The following is an 18662-nucleotide window of genomic DNA, read 5'->3' on the forward strand; positions in this document are numbered from 1 at the left end:
CTGCATCTGAGACAGATGGATGTGTGAATACCGTTCTTCAAACTTGTTTTACAGCCCATAAACATACTTACCATTGTATTATCATAGTGACATTGTCATTTTTATTTCTGTTTGTGACTCCAGCTGTAAAACAAGATTAAAAACAACCGCTTTTCAAATGCTCTCCATCTGCGGTTGATGCTGACAGAAAGTTTATTTGTATCTTTGTCACTGGCGTTTGGTAAGTTTGTTCACAAGAGATCTGATGGAGAGTTAAACTGTATTTCTTCGTCTGTCACTTTTTCAGAACATCTCACCAAAGGACTGCAGTTGAAAAGGAACCAGCTGGCTAACACTGGCACACTTACAGGAATGTTGACTCATGTGTGATGTCCTTCTCGATGAAAAGATGCGATGAAACTGACGTCTGATTGACCCAAAACATTAATAATGTGACTGTGTGGGATAACATACTGTACATCTCTTTGACTGAGGATGACAAAATGGGTATATATTTCATCATGCATCGCCTGTTTAACATATAAATGTAAAAGGTGTCCTTATTTACTGTGAAAATATTGACCTATGTGGCAAATAGAAGGGTTAGCACTTGAATATGTTGCTGCACACTGACAGAAGACATGCAAAAAAGGCATTTAAAGAGGAAACAATGAATATAGCAGCTATGATTATTATAATGACTGTTATTGTGATTATAATTGGGACACTGAACGATAAAAACACGGGTTAAAGGCTGGTTTTCATGTCCTGCCTGCAGCAGCTGTTTTGCTCTTGTATAAATAGGTATGGATGATGCTCAGAGATAAACTTCCTCCTGCGCTCAAACACCTCAGACCACGTGACCAGCAGGCGCACAAAAAGGAGCCTTAACGCCGCCCGCTCCTACAAACACACACACGCACACGCATACACACTCACTCACACACTCTGTCTCCACCGGCTGCCTGCCCGGCTTTACTGTATTTGACATTGACAGTATCTGGGGAGTCAACACACGACAATTCCCCCGGCGCATCATCCAAACAACAACACTTGTAATTTTACACAGGCTTCCAGTTCTTTGTGGAGTTGCTGCAACTGTTGGAGAAGAAAGTGAAGACAGCAGACTGGTTTACTCCCAGTTTAGTTTGATTCATATTTTTTTTGCGTTATGGATCGGGACAAGATGTTTGTGCTCAGAAAATCAAGGTACGTTTTCTTTATTATTATTAATTTCTGTGTTAGTTAAATAATTTACGCGTGCGTAATTTGTTCTTATTGCTCATTATGTTTGCGCAGCTTTGATCCAGATTTTCTTTTAATATATTTCCCTCGCAGCGGGTCATGTCATGTTTAATTGGCAACACTGTTCCTGCTCTTTAAGGAACATCTTATTCCAAAACCTTCATGCAAACTTAACTGTACATAATTAATATCATCATTACTGGCATCAAAACGTAAATGGATCATTGGACAGATCTGTGCACTCTTTATCTTGTTTCCCTCCCTTGATGCCTAATTAATCCAATGATTATTGAGGAAAAAAAACAAGCTTAATGCCTAATGACCTGCTTTAATTAATAAGAAAGCCTGTCTGTCCTACATACTTAATGCCATGATTTCCCCCGAGGCTGCACAGGTTTGTCATCAACTGTTCAGTTTCCCACTATTGTTTGGGATGCATCTGCTCTGGAGTCAGCTGGCCGATGCACAAATTCCCCCAATATCTCCCAGCAACAAATTCATGTTCTGCTGTGTTAACCATTCATGTTTCTGCATGTATTTAAATATTTTAAGAGACAAATGCAATAGATATTTTTTTTATTAAATTATTGCATTCTTTATGTTAAAAAAAATCTTCTTTTTTTCTTCATAGGTGTCTTTTTGCATGGATTTAATGCGGTTACATCACACTCCTCTCCACTGAGCATCTCCACAACCACAAACCAGCCATGAAGTTGGCTCTGCACAGGATAGCAGGCACCACGATGAGCACACTAACGACAGGTGTCCAGTATCTCGGCTCCAACGACGCCAGCTACGATGACCCCTCCATTGACTCGACTCTAATCAAGAACCGATTCCACTTCGAGAAGCCGCACTCTGCCTCCATTAGCAACTCCCTCCCTGGACTCGTCCCTGGAAATAAGGAGGTCATTTATGGCGGCCTCTCACCCATTTTCCCCACCAATGTTTCAGACTTTCTGCTGAGTAATGGCACCTCTGTGGAGAGCGGAGGGGCGCCGCAGTGTGGGGAGGACTTTGTGGACAACATGGAGTGTTTTATGATCCTCACTCCTGCTCAGCAGCTTGCAGTTGCCATCTTGGCGCTCACCCTGGGTACATTTACAGTGCTGGAGAACCTCATGGTGCTGTGTGTGATCCTACACTCCCAGACGCTTCGATCTCGGCCTTCCTACCACTTCATAGGCAGCCTGGCTGTGGCCGATCTGATAGGCAGCATCATTTTTGTCTACAGCTTTCTGGATTTCCATGTCCTTCACAGGAAGGACAGCCCTAATATTTTCCTATTCAAGCTGGCAGGGGTCATCGCCTCCTTCACCGCCTCTGTGGGCAGTCTGTTTCTCACCGCAATCGACCGCTACATCTCCATCCACAGGCCCATGGCTTACAAAAGCATTGTCACAAAGACGAAAGCGGTCATTGCCTTCAGTTTGATGTGGACCATCTCTATTGTCTTCTCACTGCTGCCGCTGCTGGGGTGGAACTGCAAGCGTCTCAACTCTGTCTGCTCGGACATTTTTCCTCTAATCGACCAGAAGTACCTGATGTTCTGGATCGGGATGACAAGCATACTGGTCCTGTTCATCATCTACGCCTACATGTTCATTCTCTGGAAGTCCCACAACCATGCTGTCCGGATGCTGAGCCGCAGCTCCCAGAGGAGTGTGATCGTCTACACAGCAGAGGGGACCAAAGTGCAGACGGTGAGGCCCGAGCAGGCCCGCATGGACCTCCGCCTGGCCAAAACCCTGGTTCTGATCCTAGTGGCCCTCATCATCTGCTGGGGCCCGCTTCTAGCCATCATGGTTTACGACCTCTTTGGGAAGGTGAACGACTTCATCAAGACTGTGTTTGCCTTTTGCAGCATGCTCACCCTGCTCAACTCCACTGTGAACCCTGTGATCTACGCCATGAGGAGCAAAGACCTGCGCAGGGCCTTCCTCAATATCTGCCATATGTGCTGGGGAGCGTCGCAGTCTCCGGACAACAGCGCTGAGGCTGACTGGCTCAGGAGGAGTGTGAGAGCCGCAGCAGGCAGGGCGGGGAGAAACGGTGCCAGCTGTGGAAAGACTCGAATAAAAGTAGCCCAGGTTACCGTTTCTGGAGTGACTGAGAGTTCTACTGCCGAGCCGGTCTAAAAAACAAGCTCTGGTACAACTGTGAAGTTATTGTAGAATAGCCCCTCCTAGTGCACTGCTCTGTTACTGTGAAGTGTGCCAAAAAATGACTTAGACCCACAACTGAAGAACAAGATTTTGTTACTTTCAAGCTGAAATCTGTAACATTTATATATTATTATAGCCAGCTGTATGATGGAGTATGCCAAGACTGTTCATTATATCTTTACTCTCTCACTGAGAAACGGTTTGTCAGGTTGCACATGTCTGATCGACTAAATTTAATTAAGTACAAACCCGACACTCTGCTCTGTCACCTTTGCTGTGGTTCGAATGTGCATAACGTTACAGATTTCAGCTTCAAGGTAGAAAACTACGACGTTCCCTTTTGTTCCTTCTGTTTTCACATCACATCATAGCAATATTGTGGCAGTAATGCGAGGTGAAACTGTGTCTACCTTCATGCAACATGTCAGTTTTGAACGACAGCACACTGCTTGTAAGTAAAAACTCAGCAACCCATCAGTGATTTGAACTCAGCTATCGTTGATCTTGTAAGACCATGATATTGTGAACTTTGGCACTATAATGTAATTTGACTTTATTTATTGTATATTTTTTTAAACTTGTACTTTGTAAAGCAAAATGGTGAGTCATTCTTTGAAACATGAACGGCTTTTTGATCAAATCAAAACTTTAGTCTGTAGTGATTTGGGAATGTTACATAGCTGCTTATTACACATGTGCTTATGGAACAGTTAGAGCATTTTGTGAGAAGCTACACTTTGGTATTTCTGTGACGCATCCATTGTGCCATGGTGTCTCATAATGGTGTGTGTAAGCAAGGACATGAGTTCAATAAATATATGAAATTTGTCTATTTTTATCATAATTTCGTCAACATACCTGGTGTCTTTTTTTCCTGAATAAAACAATGGAATCTCAGCAAACCATCACATCAGCACCTGCGGCTTATAGTGCGTGTGGTGAGATTAGGTTAAACTTAACTGTCATTGCACAGAGTACAATACTGAGACGTGTTTTTGCATTTGCATATGTATAGTGGTAAGCAGATATAAATACACTATGATAGGTATTAATAGTATGGACAGTATGCAGACGTGGAGCAGTTACAGGCAAAATATACAGTGCATGTTTTAGTACAAGTAATGGCAATTACTTGTGACCCCCTGAAGCAATGTCTACTTGTCATAGGTGTATTACTGAACAGGCCTATGGGGCCCAAATGCAAATGGCACCCCTAAGAAAGAGCATTTGTGTGAAGTCACTGTGAATAACTTTTCATTTCTTGTCAGAGGGCTCAGTCGTCATGTCAATGTCAGAGCCCCAGAAGTCCTAAGAAAAGAAAAACTGAAGGAATAGCCTAACATTCACTTTGAAGATGTCATAAAAAAGAAACTTTTATGATAGTTTAAATTAGTGTTTTTATCCCCACAGTTTTCCTACAGGACTTGACATGTGCTGAACTGGCCTCTAAGCAATATGGGATATTCAACTCTGTGGGGATAAAAACAACAGCATGTTGTATCTGCCTGAGGTGGGACCTTATATGCATTGAGGCCAAGGGGTCCACTGTGTCACAATTCACCTATGCTACTTGTAACCCCTCCTCACAGGCTACTGTCTTAATTCAGACATGAATAATGAGCAGTTTGAGCAGAGAAGGACTTTTAAATTTTTAACTTGAGGACTTTAGGGCCTTACTAGATGAAAATATTTCCTACAACATTAAAACATAAGTTGAGAAAGGTTAGGGGGAAAAAATACAAATAGATTTTTAAGTATTCCTGCATCCTGTGACCCTTAGACTTTTTGGGGGGCCACTGCTCCATAAAGCGAAGTTAATTGTTGAAGTGTGAGTAAAGTAAAGTCAGATTTGTGTTTTTCAACACATTATACATGTTAGAGAATTTGAAAAGTAAACTAAATAGTACTGAACTGTGGAGTTGGACTGGTCAGGTCTGTGGGGTTTTTTTTGTGTAACACTGCCCTCCTGTGTAGATAAGAGGGATAATCTATTTATTGTCTGTTATTTTCCATGGATTGATCATACTGAGGAATTGAGTTGTGGTTCATTAAAAAGTAGAAAGGGGCTATAATGTGAATAAATTAAATTGGAAAAAAATCGGATGATATTTGCTGTTTTAGGGCGTTATCATCCTTTTATTTCTCATCCTTTGCCGTGTTTCACTACACGACCCAGAATGCATTGTGGCGCAGTTCGCACGTGACGTCACGAGCCGGAGAAGCCGACAGCCCCATATCAAAAACAAGCAGCTAAGTTGCGTTAGCTAGCTCCCTGTCTAACAGCAGACAGTTGGCCCGCAGCCGGCTGGTCGTCACTTCAACTTTTGGGAAGCAACTTTCAGAGCAACACGAGTTGTTGACCGCAGTTGGACAAACCGACACCCACCTCAAAAGGTAAGAAACAGTTTTATTGAAACGTGCACGCGAGCGCACTGTTCTGCCAACGGCAGCCAAAGCTAACGTTAGCTTTGTTTTCTTTTTGATTATTGGCTAGCAAGCGCGGCTAGCGTTAGCTTGCTAGCAAATATTTAAAGCCTCAGCTGCGCAGTATGCTTAACGTGTATCCCTCAGCGCAGGAAGCTGGTTTTAGCAGAACAAGTCACACTATAATGAGCAAGTCGTGTTGAAGAATGCTGTGGTTAGCTGTTGTCTGAAATAACTGAAGTTATCGCTTCATTATTGTCTTGTTTCGGCATTTTTGCACCCCCCTCCTCCTCCTTTTCCTTTAACTAACTGAAGTCATGGCGTGTGGAGCCACCCTGAAGAGGACCATGGATTTCGATCCGCTGATGAGCCCTACTTCCCCTAAAAGACGAAGATGCATCCCCGTGTCCCCATCGTCCTCATCCTCATCCCCTAGGAAGTATCTTAGCATGGAGCCCTCGCCATTTGGGGAGTCGTCGTCAAGGCTTAGTGCAGGTAATGTTGGCCAAGTTGGCCTGCTTGGTGACCAGCCAGGGGCTTGGGAGGCATTAGCAACACCTTGAACCACACTGTGATAAACAGGAAAACAAATATGCTTATCAGTGTGGGGTCCTGACATGGTAGCAGTTTTGTCTTCACCAACAAACCTCTCACTGTTTTTTACTTTCTTTTGTCCCCCCAGAACAAATCCTCAACAGCATTAAGCAGGAGTACAAACGCATTCAAAAGAGGAAGCATCTAGATGGAGGCTACCAACAGTCAGAGTGCTGCTATTCTCCAGAGTCCCCATCCCAGTCGTCTACTATGAATGTTTCCAGCATGCCAGGTTGGTTGAGTAACACACTGCCTACAGGAGAGGCTGCTCCAGAATTACCCTGACAGGCACCCAGAAATACCACACGCGCCTCAGTTCTTAGGTTTTTCTTTTTTGATTTGTGCAGGAACGTCCTCTGGAGGCGTTTCTCCCACTAGAAAAGAACAGCCATTATTCACCCTCAGACAAGTTGGAATGATCTGTGAACGCCTGCTGACAGAAAGGGAAGAGAAGGTGCGGGAGGAGTATGAGGAGACTATGACTTCAAAACTGGCAGGTTGGTACACATTGAGCAAGTTGTTGTGACTCAGAGGAACACAAATCAACCTGAATCTGAAGGTATCCAGTTGCAAATCATGGCATTTGAGAAGCAGATCATGTTGATGATTGAATGTAGGTCACAGTTAATGCACTTATCTTTGCAGCACTAATATAGTTGTTTTATTTTGACTGCCAATAATGAGTTGCATATGGAATTCCTTAGCTTCCCTAAGTTCCCAAGGTACCAGAGCCCAAAAATTATGTCCTGAAGTGTCTGAGCAGCTGTCAAAAGGAAAGTTATGATATTAAATGTGTTTATAAAATGAGCAAAGCAACCAAATCCTCAAAATTGTGACACTGTAGCAGCATGTGCTTGGTATGTTTTACTTCACAAAGCAAGATTGACTCATTCCTGACCACAGTAAATATTATCAGTGACTAAAAGTGATCGATACCACAGGCGTAGATTTCGGGAGGGATGCAAGGGTCATGTTTCTGTCAGTATTTAGAACATGTGCATTTGTTTTCCCACCCTAATAAAAAATTAAAGTAGCAGAGGACTTGTATTCTGACAAAAATATAGACATTTTCACCGTAAATTGATGCAGAAAAGTTACAAATTTGTGCATAAAAATTCCCCAGATTCCTGTGAGAGAACCCCAAACCCCCAGTTTCATGTGTCCCTCCTTCCCAGTGTCGAAATGAAACCTACACCCTTGATCTGCACCATAGCCAAAAGTCTGTGGGAAATGATAACATACGAGACAAGTTCCAATAATGCACACAAGGCTTCACATTTAGCTGTACAGTACTAATCCTGATTTCCTGTCCTGTACATTTCAGAACAATACGACACCTTTGTGAAGTTCACACACGATCAGCTAATGCGACGATTCGGGGAGCAACCTGCAAGCTGTGAGTTCCTTCATCTCATCTTAAATTATTTCCACATTCCTGTCTCAAACGCTGGATGTGAGAAAGTCTCGGATCTTGGCCCGAGCTCCGCCTTTTGAAGTTTAAAGTAACAAGTCTGGTTTCTGTATTTTGTTTCATCTCTCCCTCTTCTCCAGATGTTTCCTGAGTGTGGCCCAGAAATCTTTGCAAGACGGCCTTCTCTTGCTGCAAGCTATCATGTGATATCTCGAGTGAGGAGAAGACGACGAAAACTAAAAAAGCTCATCATTGTAAGAGATTCAGTTTAGCAAGTTAAAATGAAACTTTTCTTACTGTGCCATATTTCTGTCTTTGGGCAAAAGGTTTATATGAAGCTGTTGTCGGTTGTTACCACTCTGTTGTAAGCAACTAGGTGCTTCCTTATGTAAATGAATGGACCCTATCTCTACCAGTGGCCTATGTTCCTCCTGCTGTACGTGTATCTACAGTTATCTCACTTTTGTAATGATTCCCAGCATTCCAGGCTTTGTCACTTGTTTTCTGTTTGTTACATGTAAATAAGATAAAGCGGCGCAAGAGTTTTACTTAAGGTTTGCTGGTCAATCTGAGAGGAAGTGGAAGAAACGGAGCAGAACAGAGAGGATGTGTTTGCAGTTTGTCCTCTGTTCATTGCTTTTTAAAATTGAGCATAAAGTGGGCAAGTTTTTTTTTTTTTGTTCTCCCTACCAGTGTTTTATTTATTTTGACTTTTGTTTTGCTGGTATCACTTTGAAACTACTTATTGGACAAAAACAATAAAAAGTCTTTTAAAGAGTTGAGAATTGTTGTGCTATATGTTGGACATTTCTGTGGCTATATTAAACGAAGAAATCCTTCTCATAAAGATGTCAGAATCAGGCTTTTTCCTAACAATCTTACTCAGTAAATGACAACTCCTGCACAGCGTGTCCACCCCTGTAATCTTTATTCATAGCCTTTATGAAAAAGAACTCCTTTCTTTTAATTAACTACGCTATGCTTTGGGTCTAGCAATATCAGCTCTATGATACCAAGTTAAGTTTCAACACTCTTAGCACTAAGTTTCTTGGAACACCCAGTACCTGGTGATAGAGCGGCACAATGCGTTTTGCTTAGTGCACAACTATGAATACAAAATAAACATGCACAGCACCGTGATTATCAGAAACTACTCCCATATATTTTATTAGAGGGAAATATACAAAATGTAAATCCATTACGAGTGGATGAGAACTTAATTGAGGTTCGACAGCAGCCACAGATAAGGTATATGTAAAAAGGTGCGTGTGGCTTCTCTGAGTGTTTGGTCAGCAGCCTCCCCAGGTGAGTCGAGCCACGTGGTCAGTCTTCTGCCTGGTGGACTTTATGAAGCCCAAAAATTCAAGCTCAGACACAGCTCGGATGAAACGAGCGCTAGAGAACACACTAAGGATCAACATTTCTCCATTAGGGTTATACTTGTTTCACTGTCATTCACACTGATCGGCCGCAACATTAAAACCACTGAGAGGTGAAGTGAGTAACATCGATCGTGTCGTTACAATGCCGGAAAACCATTGGTGCTGGCGTTCATGTGGATGCCACCTGACAAACACTGGTCCAGACAAAGTACACCCCTTCATAGCGACGACTCCCTAGTGGCAGTGGCACCCCAGCAGGACAATGCGCCATGCCACACTGCAGAAACTGTTCAGGAATGGTCTGAGGAATGTGACAAAGAGCTCAAGGCTTCGACCAGGCCTCCAAGTTCCCCATATCCCAATCCGATCGAGCATCCATGGGACGTGCCAGTACCCCAGAGGTCCTGTGTCCGTGCCCATGTGTCTGGGTGTCAAGCACCAGGGCGCTGGTGGTGGATCTTCTGAGTCCTGTGGGCTGCGAGGTGGAATGCCAGTACATCCCATGAATGCTCGATCTAATTGGAATCTGGGGAATTTAGAGGCTGGGTTGACACCTTGAGCTCTGTCATATTCCTCAGGCCATTCTTGAGCAGTTTTTGCAGTGTGGTATGGTGCATTATCCTGCTGGAGGGGCCACTGTCATCAGGGAGACCGATGGGTGGGTGGTGCATGTCAATTGGCATTCACATGAATGCCACGACCTAAGGTTTCCAAACAGAACACTGCACTGTAACGAGATGTTCAGTGTTATTCACTTTACCTGTGGTTTTAATGTTATGACCGACCACCTCGTCTATCATGAACCACCATCATAAGAACTAACTGTGTTACATGTCCTTAAAAAATTAAGATACTGTTCTCTCAATCAAATCATCACAATATTAAGCGAGTATGAAAATGGTGGGATAGTGTGATGGGGAAAAACATGTTTGCAGATAAAGGATACTGTTTGACTTCATCCACTTTCCCGTAATTGTCAGAATCTGGGTTGTTACCCTCAGCCGCAGAGACAACAGTGGCATAGGCCTAAAAACACATAAACACAGGTTTCATGTCAGTATCAGGTCCATTCTGGGCTGATATTTGATTTTCAGATCAATAACGTGACACATTGACCCGATCTGGAGAGGAAAAACAACCTTCCAACCATCAAACTTTGCAGGGAAAAGGTGCTGTTATTGTAGAGAGTTAAAATCGCACGCTGTGTAAACATCATCTTGTTTTCCCTTAAAGACACAGGTTGGTGTATCTGCATTACACTATCAAATTATTAAATATATAAACTCACTTCCAGCCAGTCGTAGAGGTTAATCAGCCTGCCGCACTCAAGATGGAGTTTGTATGCGATGCAGATATCAGGAGCAGCGTTAGAGACGGTCCCGTCCTCCGTCTTTAGGCTTTCGTTCTGGAAGAGGAGTCAAACAGGGAAGAGGCTCCAGTCAAGTTCATATTTATCCAGATGACTTAAATCAAATTCCATACTTTTCCATACTGCGTGGGAGCCCTGCAAGACAGTTACACACTTGATAAGAAGAAGAAGAAGAAGAGGCACATGTACCTGGAGATAATAGTAGGGACTGTTAAGTGCAGCCTGGATGGAGGTGCGAGGTGTTGCGTTGAGGTGGCGTCTCACAGTGGCAGAGGAAGTGTAGTAACAAACTTCATACAGTGTCTGAGACTCTGGGGAAGACAGGTGACTCCTGGGTGGGAAAGAGGTATCAGTCAAAGAGGAGTTTCTACAATGTTTATGTAATTAATTGTACAAGAAAGGGAATGTGTCTCACTTCACTAAGCTGTCGATAAACTCGAGAGCTTCGTTTCGTAGAGCCTCGAACGGACTCAGCTTCTTGGACCTCCGAGTCTCGTTCATCTCCAGCAGCGTCTAGATTAAATGAAAATTATCTGAGGATTCATGGTTCAAACACATCAGCAAGGGGGAGAGTCTATTCACAGAAATGCTGTAAAGATTTTATTCTTCACAAAACTATAAAAACCTTCTGCAGCTGGAACAGGTCGGTTTTCTTTTGAAGATGTTTCACTGGAGAGGTGAGACTCTCTTCCACGCTGGGGGGAGGTTCAGCAGCTACTGCTGTTGAGAACAAGATGAAAGAATGTCAAGGAGTGTTGCATATTTAATACCTACAATTATAATTATTTGACAAAGGGGTGAACACACAGTTAAGGAAAGTAAGCATCTCTAAACAGAATAATATCATGTGTGTGCTCTCCTTCATTTTATCCACTCACTGTCCAACTGCTTAAATTTGGCGAGCATATCCTCCAGCTGGACAAGAGCGCTCTTCATTTTCTTTGCTTTGGCAGCCTGCAGAATCTCCACACACTTCTGTAGCAAAGCGATGAGCTCGTCTTTAGCCAGCATCCTGCAGGGAAAGCACAGGAGCTTTACAGCTGAGCACGGTGACTTCAGACTGGGTTGTTTTTCGACTAACGTGCAAATGAAAAGCCAGTGTCAAACAACAATACAAACAATGCTGCCTTACTGTATCATAAAGGCTATCTGGCCACCAGGAGGAGCAGTAATCATCAAAATACCCTTGAATATGCTGCCATCTAGTGGTGAAATCTGTCAATAAGGTTGGCTGGGAGGGAAGTAAGATATGTTTATGACAAGACATCAAAACTAGAGGACTTTAGGAGCATCTTCGAACACATTTGTTGGTCTCACTTGTTAACAGGTTTATTTTTGTGTCATGCACACCCAAGTTCCCAACTCACACGGGTTTACCTGACACCCAAAGCGCAGTAGCAGTGGTCGCTGCATAATTACAGCTTATTTAACAGCTCGGTCTTAAAGAAAATAGTCTGCCTTCTCTCCCGAGCTTGGCAAATAAAATCTGCTATAAAATGTTCCCTCCCTGGCGCACAACTTTTTTTATAGTCATCCAGCCAAAAGAGATCAACATAAATGGATGTCATTTTACTAAAAAAAAAAAAAAACATCCCTTATGTCCTTGCAGACAGGACAGTAAAACAAAAAACAGACCGCTTTTCCAGTTTCACCTAGCTCACACTCTAAAAAGTCCGTCCTCCTCTGGAGAGGCATTAAACTTGCCGCTCTCCTGGGCTGATGGTTATGTTCCTGAGCTTAACTGTGCACACATGGAGCTCTGTCTTTTGTTTAAATTACACTTCACAAAAAGTTCCACACTGCAGCTCTTCTTTATGGGATGATAAGTTCGTAATTAAGGTTTCTACCATATATCAACAGACCATTCCCTCCATACATGACAACATTCTGCTCCTTATCATCTGAATATCATAAAGTAACCTGTCCTGGAAAATGAGTGACGAATCGTTTGAATAAAATAGGGATTTCGACTCATTGATCATGTGGAATATCCCAACTAAATATCTCTTTATGCTCAAACATCCAGACTTACTTCACCAGTTTCATAGCTGACTGGTAATCCTCGTTCTCCCATACGTTCTTCTCGAGACATATTAAATGCAGCTCTCTGATCTGTAACACACAGATACTTCAGTGTTAAATCAAACCAGGGACAAAAAACTGACACCATTAATTCAACAGTTATTTTGCACAATTACACAGCAGCACTTTCTTGCCTGTTTTCCGAGGGGGTAACGAGGTAACGATGATGTCAGAGTGTGGAGACACCTCAGGACGGGATAATAGCACTTGTGGTATTTGTGAAGGTCTTTTATCAGCCTCTGACACACCTCCTAATAAGAGAAGAAACCTGAAGCATGAGATTCTGTCTGAGTATGTGCACTCATTGCTGTCTACTGCCGCAGGTGAAGAGATAAAACACAGAATGTACCTTTAAATGAGCGTCATCTGTGAACAGATTCACTTGTTCCTGAGCTTCTTGCTTCTCTGCATACCTACAAAACATATCAAAACAAAAAAAACACAGGTTAGACTTGATTTAAAGGCTTAGTGTCACGTTTGAAAAGGTGAATCAAACCCTACAGGAAGCTATTAAACCACATTAAATAACATACAAGTCACCTGTGTGTTCACTACTTGAGTTATTGCACATGTAAAAAAAGACCTAAACTGTGCGTACCTTTTGAACGACGGCAGCTGCCTGATCCTCTCCAAGTCGAGGTGACTGAGCTGCATCATATTAAGCTGAGCCTCCTTCTTCTTACAGCACAGTACGCTGAGAGGCTGACTGTGAAAGTGCTCCAGCAGGGCCAGCTGCACCGAGACAAAGCACAAAGTTTGTTAACTATAATGTGCACATCGGAATTAAACCTACAGACAAAACAGACGACCGGTGCAAACAGAGGATGACACTGATAAGACACATACTGGATAGAGTATTTAGAAGCTACTCTGTACCTGGATGCCTTTGATGAAGTTCCTCACTGAGAAGTCGTGGTAGAGGAAGATGCTGATCAGCACCTGCATCACTTTACCGTTGAGCTTGAAAGGGAACTGAGATGTCAGGATCAACTGGAAACAAAGACAACATAAAAAAAAATGCAATGAACCCCCTGGGATTTCATTTAAAAGCCGACACAACAAGAATTTCACTAAAAAGAAATGTGCAATATAGCGATGGATTAAATTTTATGATGTTGGTGATCGTGTTATTGTGTCTATCGCCTGTATATGCCCAAGTAGCTAAATCTCTCCCTCACACGTTTAAAGACTTACTGAAAAATGTAAGCATCTGTGATCAATAATACAGTTGAGAATTCAGTTTAACATATTCTTTAAAGGGTGTATTGTTCTTAATTTGGCTGCTGAACACAGATCTAAACACTGAAAAGTTCTCTTTCAAAAATTAGACATATGAAAATTCAGGTGAAACTGTTTTACTTGTTATAATGTCTTCATGACTGTAAAAGTTGTGCAATGATTTAAATAAAGGAATACTTAACCCCCCAAATTAGATTTTTATATACTTTATTAATCCCCCTGAGGGGAAATTCAATTTTTTCACTCTTTTGTCATTAACACACAGGTCCGAAATACACACACATGCACAAACAGGACCTATACATGGACAAAGTGGAGAGATGTCAGAGTGACATCCCCGAGCGGTTGGGGGGTTCGGTGCCTTGCTCAAGGGCACCTCGGCAGTGAACAGGCAACCCTCCAGTTCCCAACCCAAGTCCCTATGGACTGAGCTACTGCCGCCCAAATTATCATTAGTCTATCCATTATCATTGAATTCATGATCATAACTTAATCCAAAAACTCAACCATTCTTCATGAATTGAAGTCACAGCCCACATTTAACAACACTATATCAAAACACCAGTGTATAAACTTTTACACAACTTGTGCAGTATAATTCAAGTCCATGAACTCCATGAACAAAATCAGTAACTTTACCTTGCCAAGCATGGGGGCTGCTGGTCTACCGCTGCCTCGATTGGTACTTTGTTTGTGTTATTGTGTGACTGGTGAATCCAAACTAACCATTTAAAACAGTGAAGTCACACAATAATACAAACCAGCTAACTGATCGAGGCAGTTGTAGACCAGTAGCTCCTGTGTTCAGTTGCTGTTTTTGTCAATGGAGTCTGGCTTTAAAGAGAGCATCGCTAAGTTTCACTTTCAGATCAGCTCCCTGTCAGAAAGGTCTGTCTGTTTGGGAAGTACTGAGCATAATGCACGACAGATGGTTATATTAGTTTTGCGGCAATATTTTTGCAAGCGCACCGTTGCTGTGGCACCGCCCAGAACGATTGTGATTGGTTGACAGAAATACAAGCAGCCGGGGCATTTTTTTCTCCAATCTTAAAGTGAGAGTCGGCCCAGTCAGACCTTTCTTTTCTTGAGAAAGGTCTGGTGAGTGAGACTATGCTGTTGTTAATCGCCAACCCCATTTAATTCAATTCATCATGAATTTTCTCAGGTTTTTGGATTCTTCGTTCACTGGAGGCACGCTAGAAAAGTTTTATCCTAAAGTCAATATAACTAACTGATATACAAATGGTCATTTGAGGGGTGAAGTATTCATTTAGGAATAAAACTTGTGTGATCTAAAAGTTAACACAAAGTTCTGGAAGCTCCTAACATGATATGACTGCTCTGTATCTGAGAGTGACAAAATACCTTGTCTATGACTGTGGCCAGGTGCTGTGTACAGGAGAGGGACTGGAAGAGCTCTATACACAGCAGGGAGGACACAGAGTGGGGCAGCATGTGTTGGATGGTGCTGGGTGATGTGGCGATACCAAAGATGAACATCAGCGGAATACGTTCGATGTACCGGCTGTGGAGGGGAGAACATGTACATGGAGATGCTGTTGTTACAGCTTAACAAGGTGATAGATGAACTTTTTCCTTCTCCAAAGTTTGTAATTACCTGCAGATGAGTATGAAGTCCTGAAGAACTCGTGGGTTGAAAGCCTCCAAATCTTTGAAAATAATCACAACGGGAGGCTGCTGGAGATCATCTCCATCAGAGGAGCTACGCTTTTTTCCAGGAGTACCAGATTTCTGAAATACAGAGAGAAACTCCTTCAGGTGATCAAACTCTTTTTATGCACCAAACTGCAAATCTACAATAATGTACACTAGCTATGCTTCATGGTCCAGCCCACCTTTGTTTTGGTATTGTACCAATCACAGAGTGTACTGAGGGAGCAGTGCACACTCTTGTGAAGCTGAGCACTGGTCGGCTCAGCCTCCTCCTCTTCCTCATCGTCCACACTCACAACAGTGTCCATTAACCTCTCCAGGACCCTCTTCATCAAATGCTTCAGTGCTGAAATGATGAAGCAAACAATATAAAGACTGCAAAATAATAATTAAGCTGCTTCTATTACTACTCTAAGATAAGAAGATGTGTTTCTTCAAAATCAAAGACAACATGATCCTGAGTCCCTCACCTCCGCACTCTTTGGCCTGTACAGAGGCCACATGAGGAGTGACAGACTGCTGAAGCAGCTCAGACAGACTCTGAAAGGTCATGTCATGATCTGGGACATTCACACCTGCAGAGAATATCAAAGGAGAAGAAAAAATGTGTGACTCTAAGTTAGACTGGGCGTCAAGAAACCCTCAAAAGTGATAAGAGTGCGGGAATTATTCTTTTCCGTTATATTCTAAATTGTCTGTTGTTTGGATAATCAGCCAGCTCATGTCATATGTGACCGCCTCGTCAACAACATACCGAGCACAAGCGCCGCAGTGGGAATCTCACTCGCCCTCATCTGTGATGCCCAGTCACCGTGTAGGCGAGTGGAAGAGCACTTCCTCGTGAAGTTGAGCAAGCTGTCCAAGATGTTCCTGTTGAGCTCATCCTGCAAAACCTTACAGGCAGCAGAAAAAAAAAACTTGTTTAAGGTCTGATGTGCAGGATTTAGTGGCATTTTGCGGTGAGGCTGCAGAACTGAACCTGTGTAACAAGCGTGTAAGAGAACAACAGTGGCCAACGCAAAACCGCTTATTGACTCATCTAGAGTCAGTGTTTGACTTGTTAGTTCTGGGCTACTGTGGCGGACTCTGTGGAAGAGGACCCACTCTGTATGTTGATATAAACTCCTAATTTTAAGGTAACAAAACCACAGTGATTCTTAGTTCCAGTTGTTTATTCACAAACGAAAACATAGTTATGAATATGATATTCCGTTATTGCCAATAGATGCCCCCAAACCCTACACAGTGAACCTTTAAATATTTCAGTTTTTTTAAGGTATTCAAATGCGTAAATTAATATTTTAAGGCCATGTTTACCATCTCCTTTAGAAGGTTTTATTCCAAAATTATGCACTGCTAAGGTTGCATCTCTCACGACGTTACTAGCTTGGAGTCTGGAGCAAGGAAAATACATACAGAGTCACAAAATGAACAAATCACACTTTAGTTTTTGCACAACAATGTTCGGGCATGGAAATAGCTTTGAAACAGCTTTATACTTTATTACACACTTGTAGCTATTAAAAACAAACCCACTGTCCCCATATGAGGACATCATTTAGTTCAAAGACTACTTTCTGTTCAAAGACAAGGCTTAGTTTTTCAAACATATCAGATCCTACTAATCCAAAATAGCTAGAAGAAAAATGCATATCAGCCAAAAGCTGGAGTCTCAGGAGGATATGTGCTATGCTGCTGAGACACAACTAATGGGTTTTGCAAAGCTGCAAAACATTTGCCATCAGTTAAATGTTTCTAATGTATAAAACTGTACCAAATCATGGCAACACCATGTGAAACAAAATGCTGTTCAGGTTGAATATTCTTACCTCTGTGTTTGTTTTGATTTTGTCCCACAGATCCTGACAAAGCTTGAATCGCAGGTCACTGTTGTCAGCAGCTTCACAGCCATGGCTAAAATGATCCTCTGTAGAGAAATGACACACAGGTGAGGTTAGGACACCTGACAGCTGACAGCTCCAGTGAGGATACTCCCCTATAAACATGAGCAAAACTCACCTAAACTGAGCGTCTTTTTCTTCTTAGCGCTTGGCTTGAACACAAAGCAGCCCTGAAATATCAACAGTAACAGTAGCAGTTAACGTTAACTATGAACAAAAACAAAGAAACTTAATGTGGCCATGTTGTGCCAACTGCCAAGCTAGTTTCATGAGGTTTATCGTAACATAATATTAAAATATGACGTTACCTTGGACACAGATGAAGTAGACATCTTAGCTTTAGCTACACGCAACGACTGTTTTATATTTAGGATAGTTCAGTCGGTAACTTTGGCTGCTGTCTGGATAAAAGTAAAATATTTCTTTAAAATGCCGGTTATGCCGTATTTAACAAACTAGCTACTACTTCCCGCCAATGTGACGTTTACGGAAACGGTTGTGTTCAGCTAACAAACGGTTACGCGCCTGTTCATAGCTGTGACAGGTTTTATGTTATCGAGCATGATAAAAACTGTCATAATAACCACAATTAAAACAACAAATGCGACTTCTAAGTTGTTACCCTCACTTAAACTTAAAAACGTTATTCCTCTCCCTAGGTATAAAGGCGCAGGACTTTTTTCAACATTGCTGATCTTGAACACCCCCGACCCTTCACAGCATCCCTGTTGTCCCTGCAGCTCCAGGTCAACTTCCTGTTGCAGTGTTCATGTAAAGATGATGCTACTTAAACTGTTATTATGATAAATATACAATACTAGTAATTTAAGTAATAGTATTAAGGTTTTGTTTTTTAATATAAGTATTAGTTCACTTTTCAAATGTAATAGGTCGGGGACTGTTTGTTACCTCGAGGGTGGTACAAAATGGAGGTTTTTCAAATAACCTTAAGCACTGAGGAGGGACACACGTTTTGTTTTTTGGCTAAAGGGAGGGGCATACAAATGTAAATGGTTGTGTTAATATTACCACTGATTTTTAAAGAAAATTTACCTGCTGAGGCATGATTTCTTTAAAAAAAAAAAAAAAGCCAAATTACATCATTTATCATAACCAACAACTTTAAAAACAAGTATTATAATTGGATGTTCAAATTTCTGATGGTCCCTGGGTATTTCATGTGCAATTAAATGCTTC

General features: G+C 42.1%; 3 protein-coding genes across 4 annotated transcripts; 2 read left to right on the top strand and 1 right to left on the bottom strand.

Moving 5' to 3' along the window:
* Positions 1-892: 892 nt before the first annotated feature.
* LOC126400842 (cannabinoid receptor type 1B-like) lies at positions 893-4207 on the top strand. The gene is made up of 2 exons (XM_050061820.1): positions 893-1188; positions 1856-4207. Exon 2 carries the CDS (start codon positions 1932-1934, stop codon positions 3360-3362), a length of 1431 nt encoding a protein of 476 aa, XP_049917777.1. The 5' UTR covers positions 893-1188; positions 1856-1931; the 3' UTR covers positions 3363-4207.
* A 1412-nt stretch (positions 4208-5619) lies between these two features.
* LOC126401033 (akirin-2-like) lies at positions 5620-8595 on the top strand. The gene is made up of 6 exons (XM_050062074.1): positions 5620-5783; positions 6129-6308; positions 6496-6639; positions 6755-6904; positions 7732-7803; positions 7959-8595. Exons 2-6 carry the CDS (start codon positions 6131-6133, stop codon positions 7967-7969), a joined length of 555 nt encoding a protein of 184 aa, XP_049918031.1. The 5' UTR covers positions 5620-5783; positions 6129-6130; the 3' UTR covers positions 7970-8595.
* Positions 8596-8958: 363 nt separating this feature from the next.
* On the bottom strand, positions 8959-17961 carry orc3 (origin recognition complex, subunit 3). Of its 2 annotated transcripts, none has more exons than XM_050062073.1 (20): positions 17774-17961; positions 17584-17635; positions 17394-17491; positions 16319-16457; positions 16035-16139; positions 15747-15910; positions 15509-15642; positions 15256-15415; positions 13528-13641; positions 13250-13383; positions 13001-13064; positions 12786-12902; positions 12602-12681; positions 11448-11581; positions 11195-11286; positions 10985-11082; positions 10759-10900; positions 10489-10605; positions 10147-10226; positions 8959-9213 (listed from the first exon to the last, which is right to left on the bottom strand). In XM_050062073.1, exons 1-20 carry the CDS (start codon positions 17795-17797, stop codon positions 9108-9110), a joined length of 2154 nt encoding a protein of 717 aa, XP_049918030.1. In that variant the 5' UTR covers positions 17798-17961; the 3' UTR covers positions 8959-9107. The 2 variants fall into 2 exon arrangements, with proteins under 2 accessions (XP_049918030.1, XP_049918029.1); XM_050062072.1 differs by having other exon boundaries at positions 11195-11289; positions 17774-17959.
* Between the last annotated feature and the right edge of the window lie 701 nt (positions 17962-18662).

Source organism: Epinephelus moara, chromosome 14 (assembly GCF_006386435.1).
Source record: "Epinephelus moara isolate mb chromosome 14, YSFRI_EMoa_1.0, whole genome shotgun sequence".
In the NCBI taxonomy this organism is placed as follows: Eukaryota; Metazoa; Chordata; class Actinopteri; order Perciformes; family Serranidae; genus Epinephelus; species Epinephelus moara.